The sequence below is a fragment of the Eumetopias jubatus genome, unplaced genomic scaffold (genome assembly GCF_037043125.1).
Source record: "Eumetopias jubatus isolate StellerSeaLion01/CBP00866 unplaced genomic scaffold, mEumJub1_p1.0 scaffold_7, whole genome shotgun sequence".
NCBI classification, from domain to species: Eukaryota; Metazoa; Chordata; class Mammalia; order Carnivora; family Otariidae; genus Eumetopias; species Eumetopias jubatus.
In genome coordinates this window covers 82,953,313-82,969,250 of record NW_028274813.1, presented here as the reverse complement: position 1 = coordinate 82,969,250, position 15,938 = coordinate 82,953,313, and the positions used below count along the sequence as shown (strand labels likewise).

The window sequence follows — 15,938 nt, the reverse complement described above, 5'->3', positions numbered from 1 at the left end:
CCTGGGCTGCTGACATAAGCACCCACCCACACCCTGTTCATTGATCGGAGAACGAGCTTCGTCAGCATGAGCTGATTTAACTCTTCCAGACCCCAGCCACTCAGCTGGAGCCTATGCTTCATCTGTGCTATGACTTTTCTCAACAAGGGCTAACTTGGGAGCACATGGACATGGAGGGAGGATGTGGAGCTACTCTATGGTTTCATCCTGTGTGAGACTTTGGGCAGGCTGTGGCCATGTAGAAACTGCTTAGACCAGACATTGGGTCATTCAACTCTTGTGCCCAGACTTGGAGGCCCGAGAGCGGCAGGCCCAGGCCCATGGCAGTGAGGAAGAGGAGGAGAGCCGGAGCACCAGGACATTGGAGCAGGAGGTGAGCGTCCAGGCGTGCTAGCCTAAATCTATCTGCAGGAAAAGGAGGAGAGTGGGCCTCGGTGGCTTTTGTGGCTGCGGACAGCATGCACTTTCCCTTTTCTTCTTTGGGATCTGGGTAATCGCTGAGCCCTAGCTTGCAGGTGGAGCCTCCCAGGGACCTTCACAAGGTGAGCCAACCTGGAATTGGATCTGCACAGAATTGTCACTCCCCCCAACCCTGCTCTGCAGATTGAACGCCTTCGAGAAGAGGGTTCCCGGCAGCTGGAGGAACAGCAGAGGCTGATCCAGGAGCAGATACGCCAGGAACGGGAGCAGAGGTTGAGAGGTAAGCGTCTCTCACCTCCACCTACCTCCCCTCTGAGGCAGCTCAGAATACCCAGAGCAGGTACACCACCTGCTTGGTGGAGTTGCTCTGGAGGCTTCCACCTGCTTGCAACCCTGGGGGCACCTGACTCAGACATACACCACCTGTCTCTTCTTCCCACCACTTCTCTGGGGCCTGTTTATTTTTCACCATGCCTGAGATCTGCTGGCCCTGTTTGTCTGAGTCCTAAGCAGAGCTGGCTCTATTTTGGAGCAGATCAGTAGAGGAAAGGCTCTAGGATACTTTGTTTCAGTAGAACTATGGCGTTTGCACCTCTGTCTTAACCCTTTATTGGCAGAGTGCTAATCATGGCCTTCAGCAGGCAGCCGGGCAGACCGCCCCTGAGGTGGCAGCTCCTCTGGATGGGGGTGGGATTGCCTCTACCTTACCCACCAAGCTCATCAGCAGGGAGGGCAGATACTGCCTTTGGTGAGGAGTGACCTTTTATAGGTCTTTGTGTCTCCTTTAGAGAACCTGCTGGCTCCCTCCTATTCTACCTTGCTAATTTTCCCAAAATTTTTAGGAAAGGCAGAAAATCCTGAAGGCAGAGGAACCCCCAAGCTAAAGGTGAGCTAAAGCTAAACTCCCAAGCTAAACCCCCTGTGGGATCCATGAGCCACTGCACACTACCTCTTGTCAGCAAGAACAGATGCTTCTGGGGGTTAAAGGGGTTCTGGCGGGGATGCTGGGCCTCTGGGAGCCAGCACTACCGCCCACATCCTTCCATCCTCCCACTGCCTGGGGATCGGGCCGGCCTCTCAGAGCTCGCCCCGAAAGGCCCCCTGAGCCCTGGCGGTTGCCGGGCAGCACTCCCCAGAAGCCCTGGAAGGGGAGCATCTCATGGGGCCGGAAGTGCGGCTTCCGGTGAGCACGCCACCCTCCCTATCGGTTTTCAAGCGGAACACGTTTGCGGTGGCGCTCCCTAGATGACAAGTGCTGGAAGACCATGAGTGTCGCTCAGCGTGTAAAGCCCAGGTGCGGCGCTGGGACAGTTCAGGCTGAGGTCAGAGTTTAATGGTGGCGCTCACTAATGTCTTTTCAGCTAAAATGGAAGTGCAAGAAGGAAGATGAGTCAAAAGGCGGCTACTCCAGAGATGTCCTCCTACAGCTTTTCCAGAAGGTCTGCCCTGCTGCCTTCCCTCTTTACCAACATCTCTGTCTACATCTCAGCCAAAACCCCAAATTTCCATGCCTAAACGTTTTCTGCCTCACAGACCCTAGGGCAGCCTAGAGGCTTTCCCCAGCTACGGTCCTCTGGTCCCTGGGTTGCCATGTACCCTCAGCCCGGTGTCGCCTTCCCTGCCCTGCTCTAGGAGTGTGTGGGGAGAGATGAGGTGGGCACATGGCACAGAAGCCCCGTCCCCTTCCGCACCTTTGGTGGCAGTCTCAGTTCTCAGTCCTTTGCCCGGCTCTCGTTTGCCATCCTTCCGCATCCTTGCAAAAATCTTTCTTTCCCATCTCTGATCCCTCTCTGGGAACTTAGCAACAAAGCATTATGCCCCGGCAGGCCTCTGGCCAACCCAAACTTGTCTTGCTCCCGAAGGCTGAGCCATGCTTACTGGGACCCCCTTGTCCTCACAGTATGGAGAGGTGCTCCACCTGGTGCTTTCCAGTAAGAAGGCTGGCACTGCCGTGGTGGAGTTTGCAACCATCAAGGCTGCGGTGAGTGCTGTGGGAGGCTTTGGGGGGCCATGGTGGCCCCACTATTCCAGAGTAGGGAGCCAGTACTGCGGGCCCTCTGAGCTTAGGTATCCACACTCCCAGAGAGCCTCGCCCTGCCGATTCCTGGGAGTAGAGGCACAGCGAGTGAAGGTAAGGGCGGGAGAATGCTCTGGGGATGAAGGACAGCATAGACCGACTCTGTTTCCTGCTGCCTGGCTCCACACCCTCTCCCTTCCTGTGGAAGCTGACATGCCTCCAGGCATGCTTCGCCTCTCCCCCCACTCCCCAGTTAGAAGGCTCGTAGCCCCCACTCACCCATGAGGAAGGTCAAAGCTTCAGCCCGTCATTGTGTGAAGGTTGCTTGGTTTTCCCTGGAGGATGATAGTGCTGGTTCTGATTCTTTCTGCGGGTGTAGAGAGAGCCACTTTATGGCTGATTGGAGCCATGGGACCAAGGACTGGATACTGTGTTTGGCAGGAGCTGGCTGTCCAAAATGAAGTGGGCCTGGTCGATAACCCTCTGAAGATTTCCTGGTTGGAGGGACAGCCCCAGGGTGTGGGGGGCCCCAGCCACCCAGGACTGTCGCAGGTAAGGAACCACACCTCCCTCAGCTGGGTCTGCTCAGGGTGTGAGGGACCTTTTCCTGTCTGGGCTCTGCTCAGGGCCCTTTCCTCCCAAATCCAGGTCATCAGGAGCAGAGTGAGATTGGCAGTTTTGCCGACCTGAACAGGACTGGGATTCTGTTCTGACTCTTTCTGTCTCTTGAGTGCCAGGACCCCACCCCACACAGAATTCTTAGACCTTCCTTTCCCTCCATGTCCCCCGGTCTCTGGCTGGGGCTCCCACCATTGCCCAGAGGGGCTTTCCTGGCCCACGGGCTGCTTGGTTGTGGTGTGAAGCACTGAGCGCTTCGACTGCCCGGTGCCCCAGGGAAGGAAGGGGCAGGCAGCGTGAGCAGCTGCTTGCTACCTGGCTCTGGCTCAGTTCTCCAGGTGTGTCCGGGGCTGCCCCGGCAGGGGCCTACGGTCAAGAGGCAGAATCTCCTCAGCATCAGCACTGGCTCCCCTGCTGGCCCTAGGGTGCCGCCTGCATGCACGCTTTGTGTTGCAGCACAGATTTCAGCTGCTCATGCTGGCTCTTGAGCTCAGCTGCGTGAGGCATTCTGTTCGGCACCTGCACACGTGCACACCTGGCCCTGGTTACACCGCCCCACTTTGGCAGGACAGAGAGGCTTCGGGCCCAGAACTGTCCCTTCTCTGAAATGGCCTGCAGATCTGTGCAGGAGCCTCAGGCTGCCGTGCTCACAGCCCGACCTGTGGGGGAGAGGGTCCCCGGGGGTCTGCAGGGCTTTGCTCTCATTGCCTCAGCCACGCCACCCCTGCTCTCCTGTGTGCTCCTCAGCTGGCTGGAAGGATGGGAAGCTCCCTGGGAGTGTGGCCCAGATCTGGGCAGAGGAGAAAGACGAACGGGTCGGAGCCCTTCTTTAGAGACCTAATTCCCTGCTGTTAAGTCCCAGCATTTCACAGCCCCAGATGACACTCCATAGGCCATGTTACAAACAACTTTATTCATTTCCTCCTGCATCCGGAGGGGAGGCTTTCACCTCCACAAGTCCGCGCAGCGGAGGGAAGAGGGAGGCCATAGGCTTGGGTATGCAAGCAGTGTGCGTCGAAGCTTCTCTCCCCGTCTGCCAGGCTTGGAGAGGCTTAGCGTGTCAGAACCACGTGACCAGCCATTGTGGTTCTGGTTTCAAGTCTTCTGGCCAGGCCACAAGCTGGGAGCCATAGCACAGCCTTTGGCCTTGACCAGTGGGCTCGGCCCTGGGTGGCGGGCCCCCATCATCAAGGGGCTCGGGCAAGGCAGAGCTCCCCAGTCCTGGTGGAGAATTCTGGAGACTCGCTGAGCTTCTTCACAGCAACAGCCACGACTTTTGTGTCCATCCCCTGATCCGGTTCTCCTATGCTCTTGGGGCAGAAAGGGAAATCTGCCACTGTTTCTACTACATCTCCCAAGGGTTCCCATCACTAATAACTGTGGGAACTCCACCAAGCACCCCTTTGCAGGCTGCGCCTGTGCCTGTGAGTGGCGGTCCCTACAGCCTCCTTCCTCAGGCTCAGGGCATGCTCTGGGCAGCAGCGTTGGCAGCTTGTCTCTCTTGTCCCTTTTCGGCAAATGATTTGTTTGGCCTTCCCGAGTTGTGCTCTGCACCTCTACCTGCCTCGCTCTTCCTGCTCTGCCAGCCCCACCCCTGCAGGGCCTGGCTGTCCCCCTCACCCACCGTGGCACTCGTGGCTCCAGGCTGTGGCCTAGACCCATGCTGCCCACTAGGGCTTTCTCCAGTGATGTTCATGTTCAGCCCGCACTGTCCAATGTGGTAGCCATTCGTCATGTGTGGCTGTTGAACATTTGAAATGTGGCTCGTGCAACCAAGGCACTAAATTTTTAATTTTACTTAGTTGCAATGTGAACAGCCACATGTAGCTAGTGGGGGGGACCACTTTTGTCTAGTCCTGTCCTGTGATGTGTTAACAGTGGCTTCAGAGGGGCTGGTGCAGGGCACCTGCCTGACCTGCACAGTCTGCATGTCCTCCACTCCCCGACACACCTTGTGCTGCCCTCCCCCTCTGCTGGCCTCTACCCCGTCCCTGTGGTTACAGGCGTGGCCTCAGCCTAGCCAGCTGCCTTCAGGGCTCCTGCCAGTGAGTGCCCCTCACAGCATTTCCGGCTTGCCTCTGTCCTTCTGTCCGGACACTGTGCTCCGGGGTGACGTGGAGGACTGTTCAGGACCTGGAGGGCAGGCAGGATCCTGGATTCCTGTCCCTACCTTTTTTTTAATCTGCAGCTGCACCCTCTTTCCAGGCTTCTGGCTCCTCCAGTTACCCCACCTCTGCCCACCCGCACCCCATTCAGAAGCCAGGTTCACTCGGAAATTGCTCCCTCAGCATCTGTAGAACTTCCTCAAGAAGTGAAATCCCCAGGTCTACTTTGAAGGAGAAGAAGGGATCACTCAGGTCTGGAGCAGGTGTCCCCTGGAAAGGGGGAGTGTCCAGAAGGTTGTCCTCAGAGTAGTGGTGGAAGGTGGCCACCAGGGAGAGCGCCGAGGGCAGCGTGGCCGAGTAGGCAGCGGTGTAGGCAGGAGGGGGCTCCAGGATGTTGGGGCAGCTGGAGCTGTCTCGGTAGAGGCGGGGAGGCTTGGGTGGGGCCAGCAGGGTGGCCCGGGGCTGCTCGTCCCCGCACAGGGGCAGGCGCCGGCCATCCGGCCGCCCTCGCAACTCCCGGATGACCTCTCGGTTGCTGTATTCCTCGTGGTCCCCGCCAGCCGTGCTTGCCTGGCTGAGCACACTGCCCTGTCGCCGGAGTCGCCTCGGCCGCCCTAGGCTCAGCCGCTTGAAGAAGGAGGCGTTGCTGAAGGAGCCTTTCCGCCAGGTCTCCATGGCACCCAGGGGAGCCAGCAGACGAGCCTGGTACCTCAGCAGCCCAGTTCAAGAGTAGCTGGGGACCATTAGGTCCCCGCTGGAGCAGTGACTGGCAAGAGCCAGGGGACAGCCCTAGTGGGCTAGAAGCACAGACTTTTGGCCAGCATCTTGGACGGTGGCAAGAGGTCCTGGGAAGAGAGTGCTTTTGTCCCGGAGAGCAGAGAGGTGGGACTTCCCGGGGACAGGAGCTTCCCAGAGGGACAGGAGTGGCCTGGTTACTTGATCGGGCGCTGGGGAGAAACCCGCACTTACTGGAGTCGGAGTGTGGGCAGCCCCGCCGAGGTGCCAGAGATGGATCTCGCGGTGCTAGAGCGGCCTGGACTGCTTCCCCGGTGGCGGCCGCTCCGGCTGGGCCCGAGCTCACCTTCCCTCCCCGGTCCCTGCACCTGGCCGCTCCGCCGCAGCTCCCGGACTCTTGATTAGTGGCTTGGCTGTTTGTGCCAGTGTGTGGCAGTGGGGATGTGTTGTTTTCAGGTGACTCAGTCAGGTGGGAAGCCGGGTTTCATGCTCTTAGGTAATTGCAGCATCCGCGGGCTGGGATTGGGCCAGCTGTGGCAAACACCCCAGGGCACTGGGGAGCTTCGGACTTCCCTGAGGACTCTCTGGGGGCAGCCCTGCTTTGTGTGTCACCACGTTGCTTCCTTTTTCCCCCCACAGCCTATCTGCCTGGGGCCCTAGCCCATGGGCCTGGATCCCCAACCCCCCTCCCGCCCCCCAGTGCCCGGGAGGGAGGAGCCCAAGGAGGGTGGGAATTAATTGAAAGGCAGGCATGTGGAACAGTTGTTGGGGAAGGAAGAGAGACCTGTCACTAGTGTGGGTGACTCAGTCCTGGGGCCTGTGACAGGCCTTCCTTAGCCAAGCCTGCAGGTATGAAGAGGCGGTAGAGGGTGTGTTAACGGGAAGCAGCCCCATGCCTATAAAGGGCCGGCTCCTCCCACAGCTGGGCTCAGGGCAGGCCCGGGTGACTCTGAAGTTTGCTCTGCAGAGCAGCCTTACCTTGGGGAGGGAGGACTGCTCTCCCCTCAGCCTGACAGCCAGTCTGGCGGTTCCTCATCTTCCTGGATTTACTCCCATAGCCTCAGGGCAGGAGAGAGCAGTTGAGGGCCCCGGTCCTGCTGCCTCCTATCCTGCCTTGGGCCACCTGGGCCTTCTTTGGAGTCCCTCTGTGGAAAGGGTTGGGCCACATGGGGCTGCCCTGAATTGTCAGCAGTGCCCTGGGCGAAGCTTAGGCAGGCGGGCCTGGCTGGGAGGGCTACCGTCCTCAGAGCTGCCGCAGCCTGGGACACACGAGGCTGGCATCGTCAGAGAAGCAGGGGGATCTGGGCTGAGTCACACTTACTGGTTCTGTACAGCCCTTACTTCAAACCAGTTGGCCAGGGTCTGGCATCTTAACCCGTCACTCCCTTCACATTCCCCAGGTCACTGACCACTGAACTTACCCTGTGAGCGTGCACTCGCTGGGTCTGCCACAGAACAGGGCTCAGCGGTTGGCTCTGCTCCGCAGCCCCCCTGGCCTGGCTCACTTCTGTGCCAACTCAGATGGGCTTCACACTTCACATAGCTTCAGCTACACTGATGGGAGAAGTGATTTCGTTCCCACTGCAGACCTTATCAGGGTGTGGGGTGGGTGGATCTGAGCTCCACTGTAGAGCTGCCTCTCCACCCCACAACACTGGCGCGTTGGGTTGGTTGTTTATTATTCTTTTGATTATTAACATAGAGCACTCTTTAATCCCCTGCACTGCGCTGGCAAGATCATAAAAGAAGGCACGGGCCCTGCCCTCCTGCAGCCCTGGTGTGTATTTTTAGGAGGCGGGTGGCCTCATGCTTGTTTCTCCTTCTAGTGCAGGGCTGACTGAGCCTGTGTCTAGGGCAGGGCTCCCTTCTCTCAGTCCTGGCAGGAGCCAGACCGCGGGGAGGGGGCAGTGCTCTCCTGCACCTCTGACGGCGCCTTCACTGGAAACCTGTGAGAAGCCCGAGCCACGGGTGGCCAAAAGGAGTGACAAATAAAGGGCGGGGAGGAAATGGAGGGAGACAGGGCCTGGCTGGCGCACGCAGTGATTCAGCCCGAGAAGATGGAGCAGGGCTGACTGTTGATGGGGGTTGCTTGTGATGGGTGGGAGGAGAGCCCGTGGAGAAGTACCGGGCAGCCTCACTCCTTGATTCAGGACTGTAGTTCTGCCTAGGCCGTCCTCCAAGTCTGGAGTGGGGGGCTGTGCCCTGCCGCCCTGACCGCCATCCCCCGGTCCCCTCTGTCCCCCAGGGCTCAGTGCTGTCCGAGAGGGACTATGAGAGCCTCGTCATGATGCGCATGCGCCAGGCAGCTGAGCGGCAACAGCTGATCACCCAGATGCAGCGGGAAGATGAGGTGGGGCAGCCCACGTAACCTCTTGCCTCCAGCCCACCAGCCCACTCACCCACGGCCCTCTTCCTGCACATCACCAATAAACTTTCTTTTTTTTTTTTTTAACAACAGTCTACCTCTATTATATCTGTAGGTGTTGGGTGCCGGCCTGCCCAAGCATGGCCATGGTGGGCTCTGCCTGAGAGGGTTCCACCCAGGCCTGGCTCTCCCTCCCCAGGCATGAGCAGACCCCCAGGGAGGTGCTCCACACAGTGAGAGTCAGTGAGCCGGCAGAGCTGAGGGGCAGCCATTCATCACAGGCCTTTATTGGCTTGGACTAGCTACGCAGGACCTTCCTGCCCAGTCCTGGGGCCATGCTCCTGGCGGGGGCTCCCAGCTCCTGGAAAGGGCTGGCCTGGCTCTTCCGGGCCCTTCAGCCTGCCCACAGGACATGGCCTCCTCCAGGGCTCTCAGCCAGGCCCAGAAGCTGGAGGGGCAGCTGGGCGCACCAGGGCAAGGGCCCTGCCCTCTCCCCCTGGCTGAGGCACGTTTCAGAAAAGGCCATTCCCTGCCCAGTGGTGCCAGGCTGAGGAATATGACAATTTGGGAGGAGACTGAACGGGCACTCAGGATCAGGGCCCACGGCAACCGCTCAAGAAAGGGGTGCTCTGTGTGCTCCTCAGCGGGAGAGGGTCACTCCTTGTGCAGGCACCACACCAGCGTCTGGCCCACCCCTGTCATGCTCAGCACACGGAAGCCCCTGCGTTCCAGTTTGTCCAGGACGATGCGAGGAGGATCGCTGACAAAGTACTCATAACTGTGAAGAGAAGGGGGGGAAGGACAGCCTGAGGGGGCACATAGCGCCGACTCCTCGCACACAGCTAATGTCTGCTGATGACGAGGCCTGGTCAGGAATCCCGGTAGTGACTGGTATTTGCTGTGTACCTTTTAGGTGCCGGGCTAAGTGCACACTCCTTGCCCCCTCCCCTGCTAAGCACTTGGCTTGTAGATCTTGTTTCTTCCTCCCAACAACCTAAGGAGGGTACCATGATTGTTCCCATTTTATAAATAAGAAATCTTGGAGGGGATGGGTAGCTTTCCAAATGTCATACGGATCGTAGAGCCCATGTTAGTCTGATGACAGCCCCATGTACTCTGGGCCACTGCACTATCAGGAGGAATGGCCTGTTCTCTCCAGGGTCCTCCCCCACGGCTCTGCCCCCTGTTGCTGCCCTGCCTGTCCCATAGCTCCTGGCTCTGGGTGCTGCCCCCTAGCACAGAGAATGCTGTCCCTTCTTTCAGGGTTGATTGATTGTGAAGGGTTGTCAGATAAAGGGCTCAAGCCCCAAGCTGGGCATCTTGAGACAAGTGCCTCATGGTAAAGGAATGGGGTTGGCTTCAGCCCTCCAACCCTGACCCAAGGGGCTGGGGCCAGCTTGCCTCCTCTTTCCCCTCTTTGAACTGGGGCTCATTCTTGCAGCACTTCTCACGAGTTCCACGCCTGTGAAGCTGGCGCGAACACCAGGGGAAGTGGCCAAGTCCCCAGGCAGCAGCTGAGCTGGAAGGAGGACCCGGGCTGCCTGCTGCCTGTTTGTAGAGTTCAGCTTTCTTACTCAACCAGCTTGAGAGAAACCTTTCTCTCTGTGCCTTTCTTTGTCTTGGTGGGGTCCAGCTCCGAGATGAGAGGACAGGGCCAGGAACAGTCCACTTACGGAGTCCTCTACCCAGCTGGACTCCGTCCTGGGGTTCCCTTGTGAAGGGAGGGCCAGTGAGAGCTTTCAGAGCAAGCCTGGGGGCTGCAGTAAAGCTGCAGACAGGACTGACCCCACAGAGGACAGATCCCCATGATGCAGGCAGGGCCTCTGACGCTAGGCAATGGCATCGTCCCTGGGCTTGGCTGTGTAAAGGAAACGGGCAGGTCTCGGGCCGGCAGGGAGAAGATCCTTAGGAATGTCACTACTTACAAGTTGCTTCCCAAGGTGCTTCTCTTTGAGGCTCCCAGATACTGCATCAGCTCTGGATCTGAGTGCTCATCGCCCACCATGGTCGGGCCCACCTCCTGCAAGATAAGCCACATGCAGCTGCTTGGCTGGCTGCCAGGGAGAGGTGGAAGGTCTCTCTGTCCTTCCTCCCCTGCCTGCTGGCCCTGAGCCAGTTTCAGTTCAAGGCTGGACCAGGTGCAGAGGAACACTGGGGGCTGAGCACGAGCTGGGAATGGGTGGAGCCCTCAGTGAGCAGGCCGGGCAATGTGAGGCGTCCCTGGCCCCTCCATCCAAGCTGAGCTGGACATTGCCTGCCTCCTGGCAACTTCCTGCCAGGCATCACTATCCGTGTTTGTATGTATCCCAATCACCTGGAAAACAGAAATGAAAACAGGTCCACACAAAAACTTGTACAGGAGTGTTCATAGCAGCATTATTCACAAGACCCAAAAAGGGGAAACAGCCTAAGTGTTTGTCAACTGACGAATGAATAAACTGTGATGTAGCTAAACAATGGGATCTTATTTGGCAAAACAGCAGTGAGTTAGGTACCCACGCATCCTACAATACGGATGAGCCTTGAAAACGTAAAAATGAAAGAAGCCAGCCACGAAAGTAGATTAATGGTTATCTAGGGCTGGGGGGCTCAGAGGCAGTGAGGAGTGACTGCTAAGATACAGGGCATGGGTACAGGGTGTCTTTTCAAGGGGATGGAAATATTCTAAAATTGATTAGGTGATAGCTGTACAACTGAGTATGCTTTAAAAAATATTGAATTGTACACTTCAAATTGGTGCATTCTATGACATGTATGCTATATATCAGTAAAGCTGTTATATTTATTTAAAAAAAAATCGGGGCGCCTGGGTGGCTCAGTCGTTAGGCGTCTGCCTTCGGCTCAGGTCATGGTCCCAGGGTCCTGGGATAGAGCCCCACATCGGGCTCCCTGCTCAGGGGGGAGCCTGCTTCTCCCTCTCCCACTCCCCCTGCTTGTGATCCCTTTCTCGCTGTGTCTCTCTCTGTCAAATAAATAAATAAAATCTTTAAAAAAAAAAAATCCCCTGAAGAGCACTGAATTCCTAAGCCTCAGGCTTAGTATTTTGGAAGGTCTGGGAAGGGGCCCAGGAGTGCACGTTTTAACTGCCCAAGTAACTGGGTCTCAAACCACTGCCCTAGGGCACCGCCAAGACCTCGCCTGTCCCTTGGCGACCCCTCCCCACCCGCCATCTCCATCTCAAAGGAGCTGTGCACGTGCTGATGGATCACCCAGGCTCCTGGGGAGGGAAAGGACGGAGGTGCTGGCTGGGGTGCCCGGTCCTACTTTTCTGAAGTTAAAAGGGGATTCCTGGGGCGACCAGCACCGTCTTGGACGAGGAAATTTCACCCGGAGAAAGGGGCGTCACTTCTGACTCCGGAATGGTCTCCCCCTTCTTTCTCTCCTAAAGGCTTTCTGGAAGTGCCTGAGGGTGCTATTAGTGGCTGTGGATGGGCCCGGCACTTGGCATAGGTGTTTTAGCGTCTTAGCACGTCCTTGTCTTTTCCAAACCTCTTTCCCCCAAAATATTTCCACTCCCACCCGCCCACCCCGTAACCCCTGCGGAGCTGCTCTGTGTAGGGCACTGGGTGCTGCACACGTGAGGCCGGGGCTTCCCCTGGCTTCCTCGGGCGGGCGGGTAGGACAGGAGCCGCAGGCGCCCCGAGCCCACTCGGCCGCGGGGACGCACGCACCCCACCCGCTTCGCGGCACTGGAGGCACCGGCCGGCCAGACTCCCCGAATCCCGCGATCCCGGCTGAGTGCGCTCCCCAGCCTCCGACCCGCGGCCCGAGGGGGCGTGTCCGGGCGGCTTCCGGGTCCAGTCACTGGCGGGCGGGGCCCGAGAGGGAGGCGCCAAGGTGCAGTGGCAGCGCCTTCTGCCCGGGCCCGGGCCCGGCCCCGGCCCCAACCAACTCCATCCCAACTCGCGGGGCGGCGTGTACTCACCAGGCGGATCTGGGTGCTGATGAGCACGTAGGGCATGGTGCGCGCGTCCCGGCCAGGCTCCCACCCAGGGCTTTGGGCTCGGCGCCGACGCCAGCCCCTTGAGCTCTGGGACTGCGACCCGCCGCCCAGAGTCCAGTTACTCCAGCTCTGGCCTCGGGCGGCGCCAATCCCAGTGCGCCCGGCCCGTGACCGCCGCGGCCGGCCAATCAGGAGCGGGCGCCCGTGACGCGCCCCCGCACTTGAGGATTCGGGCCCGCCTCCTGCCCTCGGGGCAGTGCTCTGGGACATTGGCGCGCTCTCGCTGCCTGGAGTAGGGGGTGGGCCAGAGGGCTCGGCGGGCCGCCGCGGGCCGTGCTGCAAAGGGGGCGTGTTGGCCGTGCGCCCTCTTTCTGCAACATCTCGGGCACTAAGTTCCAAAGTCCTGCTGGTCCCCAGCCCCGTCCCCGTGAAGCAAAGCAGGGAGGTATCGGCGACCCTCCCAAAAGGTCCCTCCCAAGCTGCAACCCACCCCCACCCAGGGACGCCTCTAAAGCTCTTAGCGGATCCCCACTTCCCGTCCCCAGGACACGTTCTCCGGGGACTCCGTCAGCGCACGGGAGACAGGGGTGGGACGCTTGTGGCTAAAGCTACAATACCACCTCGTGTGCACTGCGCAGTTTCACCTCCCTGACTGTAATTTCTAGTGCAGCGGCCGAACCTTGCATTTCTGTGGCCCCATAGGTAAATCTGTAAAGGAACTGTGCGTTTGGCTGTGTGCCAGTCCCGGAGGGATTTAAACCAATGGAATCTGGCCCCCGAGAGAAGGAGCGCACGCGCGGGAAATCGCTAGGCAACACCTGAAGCAGAAAGACTATATCCCGGGCACCAGCCCCCGATGAGAGGGCAGCAAGTGCACCTCGGTGTGTCCACACCCTCATCTAGATGTTTCAAAATCTGAAAACTCAAAAGATTCTTTACCTGCCTTGTGATTGATTCTCTAAAAAAGCAAAAAGAAACAGCCTGTAACCTTCCTGGCCCTTGGACAATCTTTGGGCACTTACAGGCCGTGCTCTGTGCCTCGGGCAGCTTGACGGATGTGGAGAGCGCAGTAAGGGAAACAGGCAGGTGTAAACCTAAAGATCTCTTACTGGTCTGTTTGACTATTCTGTACTCTCTACCCCTATTCTCCACCTCTGAGACTAACAGTTTAGCTAGAGAGAGAAGATATTCATGCCTAACGAAGGATTAACAAAAGATTAATACTCAGGACATATAAAGAACTCCTACAAATCAACAATAAAAAGATAGATCAATAGAAAAAACAGGGCAAATGACTTGAATAGGCCGATACACCAGGGGAGAGGGAGGGGGGTTGAGAGAATCTCAAGCAGTCTGAGCTGAGCTCTGAGCCCACACGGGGCTCGATCCCACTACCCTGAGATCATGACTTGAGCCGAAACCAAAAATCTGAGGCTTAACCAGGTGCCCTCAAACTACATTTTAAGCCACAATGAGATACTACTTTAATTATTTGCTAAATAAATAAATAAATCTGTAAACATTGAGTATTGGTGAAAAGGTCTACCAACTAGAACACTACTGTTGGGATTGCAAAGTGTTATGATTGAAACAATCACCTCAGAAAACAGCTTGGCATCATCTAGCAAAGCTGAAGTTGTGCATGGATATGACCCAGCTAAATCTCTCCTCGATAAACCTCAAGAAAACTCACTCATCAGGATGCATGTATAAGAATATTCATAACAGCACTGTTTGTTCTTGGCAAAAAAATGGAAACAGTCCTTACGTCCATCAAAAGTGGAGTTAAGTTTTTGGTTGACTGATACAATGGAAACTGCATAGCAATGAAAAATGCTCAGTGCAAAAGTAAATTGTGGAAAAATAGAGATCGACTCTACTTAAAGCTCAAAACTTGCAAAACAAAAGAATACATTGTTTGGGGATAAAAAACATATGGTTAAATTACACTTCAATAAAAAAATATGTAGGGGCGCCTGGGTGGCTCAGTTGGTTAAGCGACTGCCTTCGGCTCAGGTCATGATCCTGGAGTCCCGGGATCGAGTCCCACATCGCTTCTCCCTCTGACCCTCTTCCCTCTCGTGCTTTCTATCTCTCATTCTCTCTCTCTCTCTCAAATAAATAAATAAAAAAATATGTGGTTGATTATAAAGAAGAGTAAGGGAATGATAAATGTAACATTCAGGGCAGTGTTTACCTCTGAGAGAAGTGAAGGGGACCAGGCAGGGACAGCCATGCAGGAGTCTTACAAGGCAATAGTGATGTTCTCTTTCTCACACTAGCACCTGGATGCTAAGGGTTATACATGTCCTCAATCTTTATTGTATTATATGTATTATAAATACCCTTTTGTAGCTATTAAATATTTAATAAGAACAATTTTTAAGTGTTTCAAGTACACTAGTGTTTAGACACAGGGGGTAAGGCCACCATCCCAAGGCGTTTGACTATGTTGCCTCTCTTGGAAGAGCCAGGTGGGTTGATGAGGCTTGCCTGTTTGGGGCAGAAATGAGAGCAGGAATTTGGGGGCTGCTCTGCTCTCCTCTCTCAGGCTGGGCTGGGGTGAGGAGGAGATGGGAACACAGTGCATATCTCAGGCTGCCAGGCCTTTATTACGTTTGCAAAACTGGTCTGCAGATGCCACATAAGATAGAGAGCTCTATCCAGAATCACCCACCCTGCTGCTGATCGCTCTGGCAGCCACATGCCCACCAGATAACATCTTTAATATCCAGAGGGAAATGAATTCCCCCGCTTAGTCTGCCCATCTGGCCTCGCCTCTTGCCACAATCAGTTTATCTGGCAGATCTTCCTCGCCTGCAGAAAGAGGAGAGATTGTTCTTCCACAAGTCAGGTTTTCATCATGAAGGCATTGTCTAAGTGGTCAGGCCTGGATATTGGTTATTCCTTCTTTCCTTCCTTCCTCCACATTCAGCTTCTATGGGTGGCTTCTGCATTGGAGCTCAGGGAATGTGGAGATGAATTGAGCATGAACCCCAACCTGGATGAGTGAACACTCCAGTTGGGTAGCCAGACTAGAAAACAAATAATCATGGAACCAAGTGTAATGGAGGTAACCAAGCCTCAGGAGCAAAGAAAAATAAAAAGATTAAGTCCACCAAGGTGGTAGTCTGGGAAGGTTCTGCAAAGGAAATGACTTTTTTTCTCTCCAAAAGTTATTATTTTTTCTTATTACTAAAGAAACACATGCTTATCTCAGAAAAATGAGAAAAAAATTACAGAAAAAGTATATTAAAAACACCCTTTTCTCACCACCAAGACAATTACAGTCAGTGTATCTCAGAAGATACCAGTTGAATTGAATCCTTAAAAATGAGTAGAAGGTATTGGTAAATTTCTATTCCTTAAACTGTAGGGTAGGAACCTTGTTGCCTTTAAATTGTTCTTTACAAGGTACATTAAAAGTACTCTCTTATTTGTAAAATACAATATCTAGTCAAGGATTTGAGGAGGATTCATTTAGATAATTCACCTGTCACCAAACAAAATTTTAACTTGAAAGAAATGCTGGTGGTAACACTGGAATCGTAGTCCTGTAATTTCAGTTTTTAAATTATAAGAAGTTGCATAAAACCTCAAAGTGGAATTTTAAAAATCAATGGGTAGGGGCTCCTGGGTGGCTCAGTCGTTAAGCGTCTGCCTTTGGCTCGGGTCATGATCCCAGGGTCCTGGGGTTTGGCTCCCCAGTGGTTGGGAAGCCTGCTTCTCCCTCTG

The 15,938-nt window shown here is 55.8% G+C and overlaps 3 protein-coding genes across 6 annotated transcripts in view; 1 reads left to right on the top strand and 2 right to left on the bottom strand.

The window, feature by feature from the left end:
• DNAJC17 (DnaJ heat shock protein family (Hsp40) member C17) overlaps positions 1–8,344 on the top strand; it is a 35,321-nt gene extending 26,977 nt beyond the window's left edge. The window contains exons 5-11 of one of the 2 annotated variants that reach the window (XR_003611721.2): positions 288–373; positions 604–700; positions 1,263–1,306; positions 1,782–1,859; positions 2,283–2,401; positions 2,879–2,989; positions 8,141–8,227. Coding sequence is in view for 1 of the 2 variants with exons in the window: in XM_028119401.2 (XP_027975202.1) it covers positions 288–373; positions 604–700; positions 1,263–1,306; positions 1,782–1,859; positions 2,321–2,401; positions 2,879–2,989; positions 8,141–8,263 (620 nt within the window). In the remaining variant the exon portion in view is untranslated. Of the gene's footprint in view, positions 1–287; positions 374–603; positions 701–1,262; positions 1,307–1,781; positions 1,860–2,282; positions 2,402–2,878; positions 2,990–8,140 lie in introns of both variants that reach the window. The other variant, XM_028119401.2, reaches the window with a different exon arrangement.
• On the bottom strand, positions 4,243–8,415 carry CUNH15orf62 (chromosome unknown C15orf62 homolog). 3 transcript variants are annotated; one of them, XM_028119402.2, is made up of 2 exons: positions 6,130–8,415; positions 4,243–6,005 (listed from the first exon to the last, which is right to left on the bottom strand). In XM_028119402.2, the coding sequence occupies exon 2, from the start codon at positions 5,833–5,835 to the stop codon at positions 5,308–5,310; it is 528 nt and encodes a 175-aa protein (XP_027975203.2). In that variant the 5' UTR covers positions 5,836–6,005; positions 6,130–8,415; the 3' UTR covers positions 4,243–5,307. The 3 variants fall into 3 exon arrangements, with proteins under 3 accessions (XP_027975203.2, XP_087880851.1, XP_087880852.1); XM_088024725.1 differs by having other exon boundaries at positions 4,243–6,738; positions 6,874–8,415; XM_088024726.1 differs by having other exon boundaries at positions 4,243–7,040; positions 7,317–8,415.
• Positions 8,416–8,518: 103 nt separating this feature from the next.
• GCHFR (GTP cyclohydrolase I feedback regulator) lies at positions 8,519–12,351 on the bottom strand. The gene is made up of 3 exons (XM_028119405.1): positions 12,186–12,351; positions 10,186–10,280; positions 8,519–9,038 (listed from the first exon to the last, which is right to left on the bottom strand). The coding sequence occupies exons 1-3, from the start codon at positions 12,219–12,221 to the stop codon at positions 8,915–8,917; spliced, it is 255 nt and encodes an 84-aa protein (XP_027975206.1). The 5' UTR covers positions 12,222–12,351; the 3' UTR covers positions 8,519–8,914.
• Positions 12,352–15,938: the final 3,587 nt, after the last annotated feature.